This window comes from Apis mellifera, linkage group LG12 (assembly GCF_003254395.2).
Source record: "Apis mellifera strain DH4 linkage group LG12, Amel_HAv3.1, whole genome shotgun sequence".
Classification (NCBI taxonomy): Eukaryota; Metazoa; Arthropoda; class Insecta; order Hymenoptera; family Apidae; genus Apis; species Apis mellifera.
This window is the reverse complement of record NC_037649.1, coordinates 10780414-10802155: the sequence shown is the minus strand read 5'-3', so window position 1 is coordinate 10802155 and position 21742 is coordinate 10780414. Positions and strand designations below refer to the sequence as shown.

Here is a 21742-nt window from a genome sequence, read left to right as displayed (position 1 = left end):
TGCGTTGAAATATACATATATATAATATAATATATATAGATAGATATATATATATATTATATATATATATATATATATGTATATATTATATATATATAAAAGTGTTACATACGAAAAAAGGACCAACGTAATTCTGCGGAGACGTATTTTTTTTTCTACCGGCGTTTCTAACCCGTTGTGTCATCGCGTAAAACGGTGTTCATCATTCTCCGAGAGAGAGCAGTAGCGGGAACCGGATAACGCACGGTCCCGGAATCGTCTTAAACGACCAATCACGTACAAGCTCTCGGCTGTCTCCTCCGTTTAGTTAGTAAAAGTGCTCGTGCGTCTTCGATACGTGGAGGGATTTCTTCGTTGGTTGGAGAAAGAGAGGAGAAGTGAAGGCAGCGTGCGAGAGAGAAGGACGAAGTGGTGGAAAGAGCAAGGAGGGAGGAGGACACTACGGTAGTAGAAAGCCGAGGAGCAAGGAGGCAAGGAGGAAAGTACAAAACTGCTCCACCCGCGCGAGTTTCCACGGTGGTTGTTGAGAGAACGAGACGAACGAGACGCTTCTTTGAAAGGAAGTTGCAAGCGTTATTGGATTGTTTTTTTACTTATTTCGGTTTTTTATTTTTATTTCATCGTCGCATCGTCTCGAGAGATCTTTAGTAATCGTTACATCGTGTTACGCGTGATCGTGTGTTATCGGGAAAAAAGTGGGAAAAAAACATCAATCGTGTTCAACGAAGAAGACACGAGAAGCGTACCGTGGAAAGAAAAAGAGGGAGAAACCCGCGAAAGAATACGAAATTAAGGAAATAAGAGAGGACGCTATTGTACGGACAACCGAAAAAGAATTTGTATCGGTCTTTGTCACGTACATCGTCGTGTGTCCTATTTTCATCCTTCTTTTTTTTACACTCCTCTCTTTCATTCGTGCTCGTTCGGTCGCACGAAGAAATCAGCCAGTGTTTAGTGCCAGTGTTTGTCTACCTCAGTCGATTAGCGGCAGCTAACGGCGAAAAGCTGCATTAAAAGATATTTAGAAGAAAAGAAATATATATATATATATATCTATATATACATATATAATATATAATATATATTATATTGAACAGTGCTAAAAACCACGTCGAGTATTGTTGTAAATAATTCATCAGTTTTTGTGTGAAATTTACAACGGACGTTAAGAGAAAAAAATCATGTCCCTGGATAAGTTTGCGGAAGGTGGCATGTTACAAAAAGAAATGGAGCGATTGGAAATCGAGGAGAAAAACGGCGATGCGACAAGGTAAATTTATCATCCTCTATTTACGAATCTTTATATCGCGTTTCCAGTGAGGTTAGAAATTCGTTGACACTGTTCACCGAACACAGGCTCTGCGCTGTAACTTTTCGCGCCTTTTCTTATCGATTCAACTCACCTTATTTTTTCCATTTATTTTTCTTCCTTTTATATTCGCGTAATTAGCATAAGGGCTTTGGCCGTTACTTACTTTAATATTTTTTGCGGAAATACATCTAATGTGGTGAAAATTATTTTTTTTTTATTCTCGATTATTCCTAAAATTTTTAGTATCCATTCTAATGACATCGTTCGATACATATTATTGGAAAAGATCGTTATTTGATATTTTTAAATGTTGGAAACTTCATAGTGCGTTCGTTGTAAACTCGTTTTCGGGAATAGATTAGTAATAACACACATGAACGAATATTAGAATCCTTCTAACGGTTCTTCATGTCAACAGAACATCGCCAACACTTATACGTGCCACATATACATATATATACGCATATGAACGAAAGGAATTTTTGAAAAACAATGAAATATTAACGGTTTTAACATAGGTACTATCTTTTGTGCAATTTATTATACGATGCGGGAAAGTTTTCATTTATTTCATTCTCTGTTGTTGTTACATAAGGTTTTAAAATCATGTTCAATGTATAATTAAATTACGTAATACTTAATTTTTCCATAAGCCTCTTCTAGATCATGCGATTTACGTTATATTCTTACCGTTTCCGTGATCTTTCTCCCTCTAAATATTTTGTTCATTGTAAATATATTTTTTTTCATGGCCTTCCTATGTCTCTGCTTTCGTATATTGTAATCCGATTGACTAACTAAGCTTAGAACATTGACTTCCGGTATACATACTTCATTTCGTGCGTGACAAGTATGAAATTAGTTTAATTCTTCCTATAAACTTGTTGACCATGGGTACGAAAGATTTAGATTTCTATTTATTTCTAAGAAATTTAGATTTTAAAACGGAAATTTGTGGCTGTTGAGCGTGTCATATTTAGTTTTATCAAAGTTGAAACTTTCGTAATAGCTGATTCATTTCGTAAAATATCTTCACATTAGTGGTAGTATACAAGTATACAAGTTTACAAGTTGAACTATTTTGTCGACTTGTTTTTCTAGAATTTTATATCGATATTAATAAGTAAGAAAAAATAAGTTTCCAATCGGTTCATAAATAAATGCAAATTAAAAAATATTTTCAATGTTTTTATCGTTACCGTTTTTTATATAAATAATATGCTTCTCTTCATTTCTGATCCAACTTCCTGATTCAACGTTGTGCAACTATCGTAGTACTTTCATTTTTTCCTATTGTTGAAACATAGCCTTGATATCGCACGTGGCACAGCTTTGCGATCGTCCCTGAAATTCGGCTGGTTTCGGCGTCAACATGGCGGGAAATGAAAATTCAACGTTAACGCTTATTTAACTTCGCCGGGAAGCGTCTCGAGCGTTGTAATTAATTCAGTTGCCTGTCCGCGATATGCCCGCAACGATATGCTAGAACATTTGTCGCATGGTAGTAGTAATTTAGTATGTCCATTGTTTCGAAATAAAATTCATTGTAAAAAATAAAATATTTCTCATCAATTGAAGTATTACATTTAGAATGATTACGTATCGTTAAAAATTCTCAATCTTCTCTAGGAGAAATAATTTTTATAGTGGAAAAAATTTTTTATTTTAAAAATTATTTCAAATACGCGTAATATTAGAACGATGAATCATTAAACTAGGAAAGACAAACAGATTGGTAATTTTTTTAAAAATCACGAGTAAATAGATGCGAAAATATGGATCACCGAACTGTAATATTATAGTAGTGATTCACCCGAAAGAGGCACACGATAAAGGTCGGCCGAAAGAAATGTCCACGTGGACACTCTTTAGACACACTGTTGTAGATACGAATTTACGTGTCACAATAATACCAACATGCCGTGGCGTAAAAATAGGGTAGCCATCGGAGAAAATATTTTACAGGAAACGAGAAAACATATTGTTACGCTCAATTATACGGGAATTTTTTTTTCCGAGACCATAAATAGCTCGGAATAAAGGTATAATCGTTTTGTGGAGAAGTGGCAACTTTTTTTCGTTCTATTTCCGTGACTATAATATATGAGCCATGTCAGGAAAACAAATCGAAAATAAAACCGAATAAGGAAATTCGAGAATATTTTAGAATGTTATTACATAACGATTTAGTTTCTTTTCCTAAAGTAAAATTTTTATTTTCTTTTAAAATTTCTATTTCGTTAGAATAGAAAATACTCGTTACGATGGTGATAACGTTACAAACATCGATAATATAAATGTATAGGTTAGGTAGTAGAATCGTATTCGGTTTATTAGATGTTCGTCGGTAAAGATAATTCACGTCCAAATTACGAACACGATTTATCTTATATTTAAATAGAATTTAAAGATGGAAAAATCCGAATTTCGCACCGATGCTGTAAAACACATTAACGCAAATACACAGAATATGTGGGCACTTTTTCCCGCTTGACACACTCTCGAAGACACGTGGAATTTCAGTATTCGATTTGAACTTACCTAAAACTTTCCACACACAGAGAGAGGTGCGTGCGTCTCTCCGCCTCTTATATGTTTCCGCCACTTCTCGACCTCGTATAACGATCATGGTTGTCATTGGTGTATATACTTGCATGGTTAAGAATATAATTATTAGTTAAAATCATTCTATCTTCTATCAATTTGATCATTCGATTAATTCATCTTTGGCTGTTTGTTCTTCTTCTTCAGTAACAAATCGACTTCGTTTTGTGAAACACGAATTTTAATTTAGTGAAGATTATTACGTTGTAATAATTTCATAAAATTAAAATTTACGTTTTAACACTTTTTATTTGAACAACAATATTTAATATACTATAATCGAATTTTAGTAAAATTTTTCGTAACTTTCAAGCATACGTTAGTTTTAATGTTGGCAGCATTGCTATTGCATACCATAGATACATTATATATCGATATTCGACGTTTGTTTTAATTATAACCTAGTCTAACAGCGTTTTTTCATAGTAAGAATAATTGTTTTCAAGTAAAAGCGTGTCAACAATAATTACGAATTTTAGTCTTTTTAGTATTATAAAAAAACGATTAACATATATTTTCGTTAGATATAACGAAACATAAATGGACTATTGCGTCGAATGACGTATTAGATCGCCACGTTACGAACTAACAAGTGTATTATTTCTTTGAAATTATACTTTGGAAAAAATATTCATAATGATAGTTATACGATAAGTGAATATATATATAGTTAAAGAATGTTAAATCGATGATTAAATAGTAAAAAAAAAAGGTTTGACATTACGATAAACGATATTACATATCCCACGAAATACGCGCGAGCGTTGTACGTGGCTCTATCTTTTGGTGAAAACGCGCATCAAACTTTTTCCATATCGGTAACGTAGGTGACTGTATACACGAAATTTTAGTGGAAAACTCGATTGGATCAAATGATATATTACAAAGAGAAAATTTCATTTAAAATCATTTATATCTGAAACAGTTGAATTATATATCTTGAAAAATCAAAAATTTAAAGTAAAATCTTTCCGATGGAATTGTATTTTACTTTAAATTTTAATAATTTATAATAAATACTTATTTTTCGTTTTCGAGGAAAATTTCACATAACTTTCCAACGTATAATTTTTTCCATTTCACGTTTCACGAATAGGATTGCAATTTTTAAAAGAAATTTTTGGCAATTCTTAACAATTGCCAATGTTCTGGGAAGATTTTCCTTTCCTTTCCAGGTATCGACCATAAGCAAGCAAAGATAGGTCTGAAGAATAAACTCCAGGCCTGTCGGCCATCGATTTCTCAAAAGTTTTCATTTGTCCATGTCAAAAATTTCCGTTCGGGAAATTTCGAACAAAAGGTTCAGGTATATCTTGTCTGCATTGTTAGAACATCTGCGTCAGTTTGATTGTATTTCGAAAGGCCTGAGCCGATTTCTAGGAAGATTGGAATTAGTTCCTTAGTACTTTTCTCTACCTGAGTTTCAAATCCTTGAAAAACATGTCAGCTTTTGATCGAAGTGTTGTAATGCCATTCGTCTCCACGTTTTCCCTCTATTTGCATTTAAATTTTATTATTCATAATTTTTTCCTTCAAATTTTCTTCTTCAAATTTTTGGATATAACGTCAAAATGTAATAAGACATATACTAGTATCGATATAACATTCGAAAACAATCTCGAGAGATTAAAATTTATGTTTTTTTAATATGAAATGCATCGGTTCTCTAAAATTATATTATATATATATATAATTTTATATATATAATTTAACTTTTATTTTAACTTTTACTATTATATATATAAAATTATATCATAAATAACACGAAGAATTTGGAATTTATAAAATATAAGTTTTTCTTTTCTCGTTAAAATAAGTAATGAGTTAAAGCGTATATCATATACAAACAATTTAAAACGATAAATAAATAATATATAGCGAAGAAATGGATAAATTTTTAAATTATTTATTTTTTACGCACGAGAAAGACACGTGAAATACGAACCGAAATTTTTCAATGAACTTATTTGCGAAATTGAATATCGTTACGTATAAAATTCCTGATAAATTACACGTTCGTTATTTTAAGATGATCGATAAATTTTTAAAAAATGGGAAAAAATTATCAAATTTTGCACGGAAATCGATCGAATCTTATATCTTTATACGAGAAACGAGAGGTCGAAACGAAGAAATCGTAGCGTAGAAATGGCTGGCGCTTTCTACAGGGTAGACGGCCGCCATTTGCAAACCAGCCTTCACTGCCACGCACATTCATTAGCATACAAGTTGATAATACCAGTCGAACCACCGTAATATTACGACATCTTTCACCACGTTCGCCAACGTTTATTTTCCCCATCAACATCAATTTAACATCAATTTTACCATCAACTCCACCTCGCCATTTCTTTTCAAAGCTCGGTTTGAAAAGAAAGATTGAGATCGAATTTAAAAAAAAAATTTCTGCAGTTAATTTATAATTAATTTGTATTATATATAATTTAAAGAAAAAACGAAACGAGTGTTATTTTAATAACTGTACACAAATTGTTAATTACAATTTTAAATAAAATAATCGAATAATGGACACCGAATGTGTAATAAAAATTGATGAAATATTACGAAATTTAAAAATGTTAAAAATATTCTTGAAACATAATCGACAAATAATCGTCGTGTTTTAAAATATTCACTGTAATTAAATAATATATACGTAGATACTTACAGGAATGGAAATACCTGATCGACTGCATAATTCCAAATTGGAGCGTCTTTAAATAGCGTTCTCCGGCCGATGTGATCGATTCGATTATTTTTCAAATTATGTAATAGACACTTATATAATCCAGGTTACGGGTTCGTCCATCCATATTATCGTAAAACGTGCAAAATTTATTTGGTGTCCTCGTTCGCAAACAAGCATTCGCTGACTACGAATCGTAGAGGCGCGTATTAGCCTCGCGATAATTGTGGAATTCTCCCGGGTCAGCTCGTTCCAAGTTCTTTGCACTCTCTCTTTTTCTCTCTCTCTCTCTCTCTCTCTCTGTCTTCGTCTCGTTGGTGGCACTGTTGGAGCGGGAACCCGTACACCTCGTGAAAAGAAAAGGCGGGAAGAAAAAATAAAAGGAGGAGGGACAATCGGTAGCTCGTGTCGTTCCTTCGTCGCTAGTCTTTCGTCATCGCGTTCATTCTTGGAACAGCAAACGAATCCAGTAAAGAAGCTGCCAGAGTCAGCGGTTTCTTCCGGTGTTAACGGTCCCCTTATCTCACCTCACGGCGGGAATAAACGGACCAGAGTTGCGTTTAATTTCTAGTCCGGTTTAAAAACTCGGTCGTAAAAAAAATATCGATTCTTAATAAAAAGATACGGGTTTAATCACCGATTAAAATATTTTTCATTCGATTTTCCGTCGGATAACGATCGGTTCAATGCCGAGACTTCTCCCTTTCCAGTTTTCGATATCGTTATTTGAATTCATCGCGCGTAATTAAAAGTTGTATCTTTACGCGTCATTTAGTTGATGAAAAGTTTAAACGCCGTTATCGTTACTCGAGATTTTAAAAACCTGTTTGAAAAGTTAATCGTTTTTAATCGGGACATCCGAGCCCATTGTTGTTAATTAACGTTGAAAAGGTGGAGATAATCGCGATAATGTATAATTACTGTATATTTATACGCGTATAATACAACTTTCATTTGCATCTTAAACAGACTGATCAACGTCTTTGATCAGTATATAATATACTGAAATTAAGAGATGTTTCTTCATTATTTGTTATTCATTTACCATAAATAAGTGGTATGGCGAAACACGATGTAGAAATTCATGGCAAAAATTAATCAGCGACGATCGATCATTGGAACAAGAATAACTCGTGAAACTCGATTCAATATTATTTCTCTATTAACGAAATTAATCAAGGTATCGATTAAAATCGCACACTTTTCTTTCACAATTGATCCCTTAATTAATTGGGGAAAAGGGGGGAGAGATTGGCGAGCGCGGTGAGTCAAGTGGTATTTGTCAGCGACGAATACTCGGTCGGTGCACGCGACGACGACGACGACGACGACGACGACGACGACAAACCGATCGCAGAGCACACGTATTCGATCGGCCTCGTCTTCCTCGTGTTTCTCGTTTCTCGTTCGAGCGAAGGTCACGCGAACTTACGTGAAAAAGGAGCGCGTATCTGGCTCTCGGGATCGAGGCGGGAGCATCATTTATTCAACATCGCCGCTTCCGAGTCGAGCCGCTTCTCGTTCGGTTACGTGCACGTTTCGAGACGTCGTAAAGAAGAAGAAACGCGACGTGGATGTGAAAAAACGGGGAAAAAAGAGGAGGAAAGAATGCGAACGACGAGGGAAAACGACCGAGTTAACCGCCTTACCTTCTACGATATGCACGCGTTTCCCTCCTTTCTTCGACTATCCTTCCCTGATTCACGATTAATGGGATAGATTCCGTGGAAGGAAATCGACTTGCCTCGACGTCGCGTGGAAAACTGTGGCGGTTCGATATTTCTTCCTCGGTCGAACAGGTCACCGTTCACGCGGGGACCACGTTTTCCTTGCTAAGCTTGGAAAGAGGCTCGTCTCTCTATAATTCGGTTATCCCCGATGAAACCACGAACCCTTAAAAGCACTCCCTCGCTTTTAGCGTTCGGCTCCGAGGGGGTTATATATATATATATATATACACAAATAAGAAAAATCGTCTCTAAATCGGTTAGCCTATCGATTCGCGTAGCCATGTTTTACACTTTGAGACTCGAAATCCGATCAGCCCCCCCTCTCCTTCTCTCCTCCTGCAAACGACCACCGGTCAAGATGACGCGTCTCGTGTTTCATGGACAAATATCATCGTCCCTAAAACCGAGTCACGAATACCTGTGCATAGGCAATAACGAGAGTGAGAAAGGGTCGTGGAAACGGAGGGAGAAGGAGGAGGAGGAGGAGGAGGAGGAGGAGGGATTGGCGGAGGGGAAGCAAATGGAGAGGCACTCGATGAAATAATACGATGGAAAGAAGGGGTTGTTGATGCGCTCGAGGAGCAAGAGGAGAGAGAGATGAGGAGAGAATGGCGAGAAACGCCTCGAGTCTCGGGCCCCGTTACGAAATTTTAATTAAATTTCATAATCTGGAGACGACGTTCGTGCGTTGTCCCATCGCATTGTACCGCCACGGGACTTAAGCTTTTGTCGGTGGAAACGCGGGACCCGTTGTCGTCGTCGCCGCATCCTCCTCCCCGGCGCGGAATATGTTGATGTTGCACTCGCCTCTTCCCGTAGAATCGCGCGACGAATGTACTCGCGTGGTACGTTTAATTAATCCCTGACTGGTGTACCGGCGGCGCCGAGACGCCGTTTTTTCCCACCCCTGCACGCGTCACCTCGAGCCCACCACCACCACCACCACCATCGCTATCATCGCCATCACCCGCCATCACCCTTCTACTCAAAATAGCCGCATTCCCTAAATTCGATTAAAACTATAATCGACGGCAATGCCGTGGGATAAAAAGAGATTGAAAGGAGAATGGGAGGATCGAGCGAAGAGATCGCGATACAGGGAAACAGTTCTCATTTATCTCTCGCGCGAGAGGTTTTTTTCTCCCCCCTCCGCTTATTTTCCACCAAGTGCAGTGGTTATTATCTTCTTTTTTTTTTTTTTTTCTATGCCTCGGTAGAAATTGAATTTTGCGTTTAATGGATTTTTCCCGATTTTACCACCGCGAGACTGTCGTCGCGTGGTGTATTCGGGAAATGAAGTCGACGCGGCGAACGATGTCGATGTTTCGAGACTGATTTTCCCTCCCTCTCCCTCTCTTATTTTCCATCGAAGATTAAACGAACATTAATTCGCGCAGAGAAATTTTTTCCCCATATTTATAAGCTCTCGATCGGATCGGAATATATACGAATTTTTCCATACCCTATACTCCTTCGAAATCGGGATAAATCGGGCGATCGATCGGCAGAATATCGATTCTTCTGACGAGAAGTGTCGTGAAAGCGTGCAACACATCGAGTTGTATATCGCGATCATCGTAGAGCAAGGCGCGAGATCCTTTCTTACCTAGCCTTTCTTACGCCGGAAGGCTTTAAAACCTTTCGGTTCATCCCTGCCTCTTAAGTTCTAAACCTTTCTCTCCCCCCTCCCCTCCCTCTGCTTTTCGCTTCTTCGGCCCTTGACGCCAGTTTCGCGTAAAATTTGCGTGAAACTTGGATGATGCCGCGACCTACAGGCGTGTGCTTCGCCCACGCACCTTCCCAAAGTATTGATTACTTTCTGCCTGTGAGAAGGAAGGGTCGGGAACGAGGGGAGATAGAGAGGAGAAGGAAGAGGAAGCGGTAGAGGAGATGGAGAAGGTCGGAGGGAGTAGAATCGGAGTAGAAGGGGCTCTGTCTCTCTCTCTCTCTCTCCCTCTCTCCGTCCCTCGCTCATTCTCTCTTCCATACACCCACATGTATACACGCGCATATAATATATATATATATTTATCTCGCTCACTCGCTCCTTTCCTTCTCACTCCTCCACTTTTCCCTCCTCTCTCTCTCTCTCTCCCCTTCCCCAACTCGTCACTCGTTCTATCCGAGAGCTGCACCTTCTTCTCCTTTTCACTTCCACTTTCGTAAATCATCTCGCTCCCGCCTTCGCCGGTCCTTTCATTTTGCCAGAAGCTACCTACATACCACGCGGACGCGACAATCGTCGTCTCCTCGGGTATAGAGACGCGTGGCTGATTCGTATCCATAACTCGTTAAGAGGTGTGGAAGAAGGTCGAAAGGATTGATCGATCGTTTCGGGGAAATGGATCTCTTTTTCCCTCCTCATAGGTGTCCAGGGGCGAGAATTTCGATCGTTTAATCGAGTATCGTTCGATTGGGGACCAACCTCGTGCAAAATTACAATTGCGTTAATTATCCCAATTGTTGTATCGATCACCTCTTTTTTCGAGCCGTTGTCAATCGAGAAGAAGGATTCTTTTTTCCCACGAAGATAGGATTTTTGATCGTGTATAGGAGGGGAGGATACGTTTCGATCGAGGAAGCAGGTGTTCCACGGTTCCTTCTATGATAGCTCGGTTCTACGATAGCGATGGGATGGTTGGGCGAAGCAAGCGGCGGCCAGGATGTAAGGAGAGCCGACCGACTTTCCAAGGACGTAAATCGGTGTGTTTTGGGGGCTCGGGATCGGCCGCGGCGCTACTTTTCAAACGGGGCGAAACTCTTTAATTTCGCATCGCCATAAATAATTTGACCGCAGACCCGTCGCTTTCCTGGAACCTCGGGCCTCGCTCTTCCCAGATCTCGCCTCCTGCGATCCTCCGATCGCTTAACTCGATCCATCGTATCGTGCCATTTTCTTCCAGAAGAAGAATCGCGCCGTTTCCAGAGATAGAAACTCTCGATCGGATCCGTTACACGAAAAATATTATTATTATTACTCGAGAAACGCGATTAATCGGTTTCTCTCGAGAATAAATTTTAAACTGGAATATTATAATGGTTGGAATGTTTAATCTAATCCGGGGGGGTAAATGGTCCGCCCATATCTAGGTCAAAAGTGAACATCGATCGACGTTGTCGCGTTAGAAAAGGCCGTTGCCAAAGTATTTCGTTCGCTAAAGATATTACGGATCCGACTCGATCGATCGATTATTAATCGCTCCGACTTTTCCAAATTCCAGTTCACCTGCATAATGAACGAGAATTTCGTGACACGGATACGAAATCGGAATTTTAACCGTGCTCGATAAATGCCCTCGGTTCAACGTTTCGAATCGTTCCTCGAAAATATAGGATGATTCGATTAAAATTTATCTCGAAACGTGGATATTCTCTCTCTCTCTTCGACTTCGAAAAGAGGATTTCTCGGAAGAGAGAAGAAGGAGACGGAGGTCGCGTCGCTCCCCCGATCCAATTTAAGTATCGTTTACCTTTGCCTGTTCTCGATCGAGGAAACTCGTGGGTGGAAAGAAGAAAGGAAAGGCCGGCCTTTTATTATCGATCGTTGGAACCGCGCGAAAATATTTTCACAAGCGGGAGAGAAAGGAAGGAGCGAAGGGCAGACAGAGGCGCGGTGGCGGGCTGGCACGAAATGACGGACCCATCTTCGTTATCAGTGTACACGCCGTCAATTTTCGTAGGCGCGAATCGGGCAGCCGTGTAATCACTTTACGTACTACTAACTTTCGTAGTCTCGCCGAATCGATCCGTGTTCGGTTGCTTCCAACGAACCGGCATCGTTAATCCTCCACGTTATGCCGCCGCCAAACCCGTGACCCGTTCTCCTTCGACCATGTCCTATCTCGAAACGCGACCCAATCTTTCTTTTTTCTCCTCCTCTTCTCTCTCTCTTTTCTCACCTTTCTATCCCCCTTTTTTTTCTCTCTCCTCGCTTCAGGTAAAGACACAGATTCCTCTCTCGATTTTTAGGATATATCGCGTGACTCCGTTCGATTAACCCATTGACAGACTTCACCTTCACCAGTTATCCACGAGAAATATAAAATATCGGTGTTTAATTTTCTCTCTCTCTTCTCGTATCGAAAATTGAATTTAATCGATGGATCGTTATTATTAGGAGAGGATGTAAGATCCTAAGATTTCGAGCAACAATTTCGGAAAGGAATTACGCATCTCTCCTAAAACGTTACGTTTTATATCGAGGAAAGGGGCCGCGCGACCCCCGGTCGATTAGGCTCGATCGAGGCAAGATTGAGCCAGCTGGGATTATTCCGGGAAAAAAGGAAACGGCTCGCGTATTTATTAATCGATCGAATTGGGACACACACGGACGGATTCTCTCGGGCCAGGTAGCATTTTTACGAAACGTGGACCGATCGCTTCCCACCTGTCGCGCTGTTTCCATAGTTCCTCGTCCATTTCGATCTCTTCCAAACTTTAAGAGCGGATTTTTTTCGACGCGACTTTGCTCCTCGCCTCTTCCTCTATTTTTTTCTTTCCTTTTTTTTAGATCGATCTCTGTATGCACCGGGAAAGGAACAATTTTTTTCCCAATGCTAAAGTCAACATGGGATTGGATAGTGGAAGTAAATTCAATTATCGATTTCTACAATCGTTGACAAATAAAAAAAATTCCTCTGACGTAGAATTACGTATTTTTTTTTTTTTCTTTTTCCCTTTTTTTTTTATCGCGAACGTTTGTAAATAGATAAAACATCGATCCGGACACGGTTACACGGCGATAGATATCCGAGAAACGAATCGTGTCGATTCCAATCACGTATCTATCTCGATTACAGATCCGTATCGTCTTGTTATTTCGACATATTTTCGCTATACCGTCCACGTGGCGGCCACTCGTCGAGTTAAGAGGCGCATGGATGGATACAACCGGTATTTGCGTGACTGTGACAGGATAAAACGCGGAGGGGGGTTATGGAAGGAAGCATCAGGCGTGTCTTTCAAAATGAAGTCTCTCTCTTTTATTATGGCAGAGCAAACAAATTCTTTCAATCGTGGCCTCTTCGCTATCATCTCCCTTTGAGATTAAATGTAGCCATCCAGTTCAGCCCTCCTCCTCGTTCGATTCACTTTTTTTCGAGTATTTAAGTACAGTCCGGGTAAAAAGTTCCCGCGAAAATCTCTCTCTCTCTCTTCTTCTTATACGCTATATCGTTACGTTCGTCCTTGTTCTACAAACGGAAAATTTTTATAACCGCGGCGCGAAAAAGAGCGATCGAAAGATTCGAAGTCAGTTCGAAATTTTCTTCCCATTTCGCTGATTTTCCATCCATCCTCCTTGCTCCAACGTATACAAATCCTCTCTCTCTCGCATTATCCTCGTAGTCGGTGTTTTCTCTCGTCTCCATCCGATGTGCGCTCATCGATGGTCACGCGAGCTCGATATAAGATTTTTACCGATTAAACGGGGATAAGGAGTGCGTGTACGTGCGTGTGCGTGTGTGTGTCCGGTATCGATGCCGAAACAACCCGGAGAGAGAGCGTCGTTCTCCCCGGTTTGTACTCTGGCCTTGAAATTTCCCTCTCGGTCTCCACCCTCCTTGCCTCTCGCGTCGTCTCGTGGAAAATACGCAAGAATGGTGGTGGAAATGGGAGGAGGGGGAGGAGAAAGAGGAGACGGAGATAGAGGGAGTTGCGATGGGAGCAATGGGCAGCGAGTGCGAGGCTGCTCGCGATAAGTTTGCACAGAGAGCGAGAGTGCGTAGAAAGAGAAAGCGGAGGAGCGGTGGTTTTCGCTCGTGCGGGGAAAGAGAAAGGAGGAGGAGGAGGTGGTCTCTCTCTCTCTCTGTGTCGAGGGGGGGTAGGGTCGAAGGGCGAAGAAGAGACGAAAGGGAGGTGGTGTAGGGGGTGGATGGAGGAGAGGAGGGAGGGAGGAGATCACCGGCGACGCCGGCTCGAGCGTAGTCGGGCGTAGTGGGAGGATATATAGGGGAAGAGAGGGGGTGGGAGCGGCGTTGGACGAGTAAGAGGGTTGGAATGGAAGTCGTGAAAGTCCAGAATAGGGATGGAGGAGCGACGAAAGGGGCGCCACGTGCTACGGGAGAGGGTCGTTCATCCCCGGGTCAAGGTTACCCTCCTCGCGGACCTCACCCTCGCGGCTGCCAGCATCGTGCCATTTACCCTCAGCATCGCGGTTGCAGCTACCATCGATCCTTATTTCGCTTTTTCTTCCCCCCCCTCTGCCAACAAACTCTCTTCCGCGATTGTTTCGCCCGCCTTTCTTACTCTCGATCCCAAACTTTCCTTCCTTCCTTCCTTCCTTTCGACGCCCTCTTAGTAGAACACCCCTCCTCTCCCTTTATATTCCTGGGTCAAGGTTGTTCTCCGGTAGATCTCCGATCGCTTGACCAACTCTCTTTCTCTCTTTTTCTCTCCTCTTACGCGTTCTTGTTTCGAGAAGAGGCATCTGTCGTTGCTCGCGTCGCGGTATTCAGACGGTTTCTCGATCGAGTCGAGAAATATCAATCGAATCGATATTAAAAGGCAGCCGTGGCTAATTCTGACTATAGCTGAGAAACGTTTGCGGCGCGTTGGAGGAGCTCTCGTTCCCGGGCTTTAAGCTCTCCGTCTCTCTCTCTCTCTCCGTCGACGACCTCTCCCGTCTCGTTAGGCGGCGGGGATTATTAAATTCGCGTGCGCCAGGTCCGGCCGACTTTTATCAACAAATGCATATGACGTGCATGAATGCACTTTGCGATTCATTAATCTGATGGAAGACCACTCGTGATCCTGAATGTACTCCCACTGGCCCTGGGCGTTTACCCCGGGCTCGCCTCGGCTGCAACTCTTTTTATCGATCCTTGTGCACAGACCGATACTTCCGCGCCTTTCATCAGCCAATCAGGCCTCTACTACGCCTCTGACGTCGAAATAAAAATTGCCGATACCACCGCTGTCGTCAAGACTGCCGGCCCACCGCGAAAATTCATCCGAGAAACTCGTCGAGGTCATCTTCTTGCTTATCGATCCCCTTCTTCCTCCTCCTCCTCTCTCTCTTCCTCTCCTTCGATTTATCGTCCCGCAATTTTCCTTTTCTTCCTCGGTGGGAGAGGGGAGGAGAAAAGAAAAAAAGGAAAATACGTCCCTGTTATCGATCACGAAACGTGGCACGTGAGTCTGGTAATCGTATTGTGGTTTCCGTGTGAGACGTGTTTCGCGTCGAGCAAACCATGAGTAATTCAGGCGACGTTCGATGCGCCAGCTCCCTATCGAAAAATATATCGAACATTCTTCTACCTTACCCTCCCTTCTTTAATGCTCCTCATCGGGAAGAATATCGAAACGGTATTACTTGTAATACTTCTTTTTTGCCTCTCCTCAAATTCTTTCAATCCAGAAATTCCAACTGTGCGTTGGAACATTAACGTATACGTTACACGCACGCTCGATCATTCTCTCTCTCTTTTTCTCTCGCTTCGTTCGAGACATGGTGACGATTATGCGAGAGAAATGTATATTCGGGGTATATTCGAGGTTGGCGGAGCTGTTGCCAACAGTGGCGGGGATAATGCTCGATAAGGGTGCAGTGCAAGAATGAAATTTCTTGACGGAAACCATAAAACGACGTTACCCCAGAAATCGCATCGCCGCCACCTCTGTTTCATTCCTGGCCAATAAAACGGAGAGCATTCTGGCACCGGTGTGTTGTATCCCCCTCGTAAAATATCGAAATTTTCTCTCCGTTGCTCCGCTCTTTGACACCGGGCTGGCTCCATTCCTTTCCCCCACACCGATACCCGCGGCCATGCCGTTAAAGGAGCTGGAGAAGGAGGATTAAACGTTAATCAAGTCGTAAATATATATATATATATATATACACACATATCATCTCGAAGAGGAGGAAAAGAGAGAAAGCGAAATTTTAAAGCGAAACAAACGCGAAGAAACGTTTTATCCGAGATATACGCTTTCTCTGTCTCTTTTATACGTTTTGTCGCGTTATATACTCGAGTAGTTTTCGTCTCTGTGTAGATACATCGGGAGAGGGGGGCAAAATAGTGACAAAGAATGGTATTGTACCGCTTTGGTAAATTTGTCTTGTGTTCCGTGACGTTAGGGATTCGTCGTCGTCGTCGTCGTGGTCGTCGCAATTCTGCCTTCCTTCCGGTATCGTGTCAATTTGAATGCATTCACTTCGGCATGACGCATAATTCGCGAAAGGCCGGGGAAGGAAGAGGCCTGTGCGTAGGGTAGGATCGCCATAAACTCTCGTCCTCTCTTATTTATCACCCTCTGTATGTACCATTCCTTCGCTCATCCGCCCGGCAAACCTCTACCCATTGTGGGGAGGGAAAAGGAAAAGAGGGAGGAAGTTAAGAATGCATTTCGCGTTTCGTCTGGCCACAATTCTCCTCGTATACGCACACCGATTAAACCCGTACCCGATACAGCCTTATTAAAAGAGCAAGACCATCTTTTCCCGCCGGTTTTATAGCGCATTCAAATTCAACGAGACGCGCCCCTTCCCTATCGATCTACACTCCCGCGTGTAAAATCGGCCCGTCTTATTTTCGCGCGACCGCTTTTTTAACCGATATTTTCGTGTATATCTCGCAATTTTAATTTTCCCCGAAGTAAAAATTTCTATTGGAAATATTTTTAATCGTTGATCAATAAAATATATAAAAATCTCTCCAATTCGTTCGGGAAAAATATTTTACGAATTCTAATAAATTTAGTTTTTTTACGTTGTAAATTGGAAAGGTTAGCAAAGAGGAGGAGGGGGGATGGGTTAGTTGGATATTCTAATAAATTTTTTTTACGTCGTAAATTGGAAAGGTTAGCAAAGAAAGGGGATGGGTTAGTCGGATATTTAACGTAGGCCGTGGCATTAAGCACTCGCGAAAAAGAACGAACGGATCTCTATTCCACCGAATATATATGCACTTGGCATTTGTCTACCCACGCTTGATGCCTTCGCGATGTTTATGCGATTCACCGATGCAAAGGTGGAGAGAAGAGAGAAGTAAGAGGGGTGGAAGAATCGTCTCCCTTCTGAAATAATGTCGAGTATACCGAACGCAGGAACGTAACCAAGGGAGTGCGCCCGCTTATTGCCTTAAATTGCTAATTGGGCTTAGGACCGACGCTGCCTTTCCACAGCGACGCTCTCTCTCTCTCTCTTCCTCTATCTCTCCTTTCTCCGTAACCACCATCTACCTTCTCTCTCTTTCTCCTCCTCCTCCTCCTCCTCCACTTGGCTCGTCGCTCCTTTTCCATTCTCCGCATAGATCCCCGAGTTCGACTTCCTCGATGCCTATTGTCGATGTCAGACCCTTTGCCTCCTCCCTGTTGCAGCGGCTCGGGGGAAAGGAGTAAGAAGAAAAAGTCTGGGCGAAGGAACAGGGGCGCCAGTTACGAGAGAGAGATTAACGCACCCCGGTTCTCTTCTCCCCTGTAGAAACAGCATTTACCCCCATTGTTTTCTCATCTCTAAAAATTTAACAGGATCGACGCATGATGCCTTTTCAAATCTGCTCGCGGGACTCCTTTCCTCTCCCCTCCTCCATCTCTCTCTCTCTCTTTCCCTCCCTCCACCTACGCAAATCGGTGGAAAGGGCATTAGCCACGGGGGTGGCCGGAATTACGACACTTGCGAGTCATTTTTTTTCCCCTTTCTTCTTCTTCCTTCTCCTTTCTTTCTTTTCTTTTCCTTTCCTTTCCTTTCCTTTCTTTTCGTTACCGCGCAGACAATTTTAGAACGTCGGTGTATGGATATATTTTTTTCTGAAAGGCATTCACGGATTCTTCGAGGATGCGAAATGAATTCGAGGGCTCGCATTGAACGCGCGACAATGTTGCACGTTGCCGCGTTTCTATCGAAAGCGCATATGTCATATGTCATGTGCGGCGTGTCGTTATTTTCCTAAGTCTCGGGTCTCGAACCGATGTGTTGCTGGCCGAATGGAAGCGCGGATCGTTGTGACGGGTTAAAAAAAAAATAAAAATAAAAAAAGGAAAAAAGGGGGAGGGAAAAAGCAAAAAGTAATCGCGTGGTTTCCTCTAACCGATTCCTCGACTCACCTGCCGGTTGGATAACGCGATGGACATACTCACCAACAGTTTGTTCTTTATCGTATTATCGTACACCCAACCGTATACGTATCCAACGTAGACTAATCTTGATATTAGTTCTGCCTCGCCACGGAGGAGATACTCGTTTCGTGATGCGCTTGTGCGCCGCTTTAAAAACAAATATAAAAAGGGGAGAGAAAATTAACATCGATAGACCTCGTACTCGAATAGAGAGAGAGAGAGAGAAGAGAAAGGAATGCGAGGAGAATGGCAATTTTCAATAATACGATCTAATTATAATCTCGTTTACTTGGTAAAAATTAAGAATGATCGGCGGTGGGCGCGGCAGGATGCGCGATTTTTCGATTGTTCCATTTTTGGGGGTAAAAATCCGCCGATAATGCAATGGAAAGCTGTATCGATTGTAAACAGGAGGAGAAAAAATGTTGAAACGATCCGACAATCATAGGTGTCTGCTGGCCACGTGGCAGCTGCTTCAACAGCTGTTACCACCCCGATGCATCAGAAGGTACGCCAGTTTTTTTTTTCTTTTTTCTTCTTGGTGCTGATTTTTAATGTCGCGATATCACGCGCGGAACGCGGCGGTACTCGCTCGCTCGCAAAAAGGAAGACGCCAGACCAAGCCCCGCAGCCTTTCCGACTAAATTATCTCCTGTTCATCTTCATTCATAATCTTTGCACCGATTGACAGCCACGTAATCACGATTTCTGCGCAGAGAACCTAACTCTTTCTCCGATGAAATCGTTAATTTCCTCTCACGAGACTGTTATTTGTTAATCGTTGCTTTTCTTTAATTCTAATCCCACTTTTATATAAGATATATTATTTATATTTGTGTAGCGTTTTGTTGTCGTGGAAAATTCTTGTTTGCTGTTTCATCGAATAATGAGGATTTTTGTGTAACGCATTTTTTAATATCTATTTTAATTTATTCTGTTCGTTAAGAAGGGAAAAATCTGCGATGATACGATACGAAATTGTACATAATAAATGAACGAAAGTAGTTAGCGAAATATCCAATTCACGCGCAAACTTCGTATAACGCGTATTCGATACAATCGGGAAATTAATTATAGAAGAACTCTGAACGAGTGTCCGTGGACGACGCGTGCTCGCCGACCGTTCGTTTTTACGTACAAATAAAATTGTTCGTGCAACGCGTGTTTTTCTGTCCACGTTTTTCCCCTTTTTTCGCCAGGGAGCCGTACGCATGGTCGAGCCGGCATGAGTCCGGGATATTGATTAATTAGGAAAAATTCATGTTGAATGGTTCGCCAACTTGTAAAACGAAAGAAAAAGGGCCGAAAAAAAAATTCGTACACGGATGAAGGGTATATTCATATGTTGCCGATTTTTCGATGGATTCATCGAATGTTTACGCACGACAGAATGAAAAAGATATTTCCGTTTCTCTTTCGGCCACCGCCCTTTCCTACGTGCCATATACTTTTTCGATCTGTTTAAATCTAAGTTAAATCGCGTTAAATAAATGACGCAAAATAAATATTGATACATTTGTGTAGGTGTTCATCGAGCATTATATTGTACGCACGTGTACGTATCGTGTGAACGAAAAGATATATTAGAGGATGAATCACGCGATTCAATTTAATTTCAATTCAACGTGGATTTTTTTTTATCGTGAAGCGTTTGTTAAAATCCATATGCATTCATAGCCTGTAATTTCGTATACGTCTAAAATGATATTGAAAAATCAATGGCAAAATTGAGGCAAAATCGTTGCATTATTTTTTTGCTTCGTTTGGTTCGATCGTGCGCATTTTGTTCCCAGTGGCACGCTTCCAGCTATTGGCTCGGTTCGACCGATTCCTCCCGCGATTTTACTTTCAAATTGACGATTACGCTAGACCTCTTGAAGTTTCGATAACGATGAATTATCGATACAGACCGGCGGTGAGACCTCTTTACAGTGTTCTTTCGTTCGTCTTCCTCCGCGAAGCGATTAAAACTTATTAAAAATATCATCATCATTGTGTGTTCAAATTCGACTCTTCGGTAAAACTATTTACATCAATGTATTCGCGTCAAGATTCTTCCTAAACGATCGAAAAAAAAATCTTGAATAAAAATCTATTTTTATATTCATTGTCAAAATGTTTAGAAAGTATTAAGAAGTTTAGTTTGTTGTTCGATCATTATATATATCATTTAAATTAATTTCTTGTAATTTTTCTTTTATCGTTTATTTTAATTGAGAAAATTACAAAAAAAATAATATAACGAAAATGGAAGATTGTCGATATATTCTATCGAATACAATTATTCCGAAAATCTTTTTCGATTCGTATAATATTATCTAGCGTTGGAAATTAAGCTGAATTATCGAAAAAGCTAAAAATATACATCTATTACGATCGTATAGAGATAATAGTTAGGAAGCAAAAGGAAACAAATTCTGCAAACTCGCCGCGCTATGAATTCGCGTACATTATAATCTTTTGCCTTAACGCGGTTCGTGTTTCTCCGGATATCTTCGTGCAACTTCGATTTCCGCGCTGATTGAGCGTGGCGCTCGGGTCGACCGGCTCGTCTCGCGTTCGCAGTTCGCGGCGGGACGTGAGACGGTGTGTCGTGAAGAATTATTTTTTTCACTGAATCTGTCGCGAATAAGTAACGTTTGTAATTTTCATCTTTGTATTGTTCTTTCGATTTCTGTATGTGATTACGCGTCGATGTCCTTTTCGTTTAACACGCGACAACGTGTCGAAATTTAGCTGGACTGATCGTAAAAGTGATTCCAGAGTTTGCTTCTGGCTTCGTCATATTACGGACACGTGGTATCACTAAAATCATATAATATATATATACAGCACAAGTCGGATAGACTTTATTCGTCGTTGATATTTATCTATTTTTCCGGCTGTGTATCTCGATTACGTGTTCGATCGTGCTGAGCCATTGTAGAAAATTTCCGTGCGTTCCACTTCCACATGTGTATAACTGGTAGAACGCAAGTAAAACGTAAAAATATATTTTCTTTTGTCGTATGGAATCAATTTTTACCACGTTGTTCATGATTAATCCATACGTTGAAAATCCATTTGTGAAAAGAAAGTGTGAAAAAGTTCCATTTCGATCTTTGGATATCGTTGATCGATCCTGGTGACTAGTTTTACATATATGATTCTGCCGTATCATTTTTGAACAGTTTGTAATTTTTATGGTGGTAACACGATACCAAAAGCCACGCGGTTTAGACGAAAATTCTTCGGATCGCGGACAAAGTTATAACTCGCGTGACCGGCGTGTGTTCTCCATCATCCCGAAACTTGCGTTCAATTTTGCCGATACAAGACGAGCGCAAGAACATTTTCTCAAGCATAATCTTCGTA

At 41.2% G+C, this 21742-nt stretch overlaps 1 protein-coding gene and 1 long non-coding RNA gene across 4 annotated transcripts in view; one reads left to right on the top strand and one right to left on the bottom strand.

Annotated features, from left to right (window-relative positions):
- Positions 1–21742, top strand: part of LOC410398 (insulin-like growth factor 2 mRNA-binding protein 1) — a 69657-nt gene that overhangs the window by 27355 nt on the left and 20560 nt on the right. The window contains exon 1 of one of the 3 annotated variants that reach the window (XM_026444172.1): positions 121–1270. The exons of the other annotated variants lie outside the window; for them this stretch is intronic. Within the exon in view, the coding sequence (XP_026299957.1) occupies positions 1182–1270 (89 nt within the window). The 5' untranslated portion in view covers positions 121–1181. Of the gene's footprint in view, positions 1–120; positions 1271–21742 lie in introns of those variants that run through there. 3 annotated transcript variants of the gene reach the window in all.
- Positions 1813–3847, bottom strand: LOC107965318. The gene is made up of 2 exons (XR_003305816.1): positions 2512–3847; positions 1813–2409 (listed from the first exon to the last, which is right to left on the bottom strand). It is a non-coding gene; the product is annotated as an uncharacterized LOC107965318 (long non-coding RNA).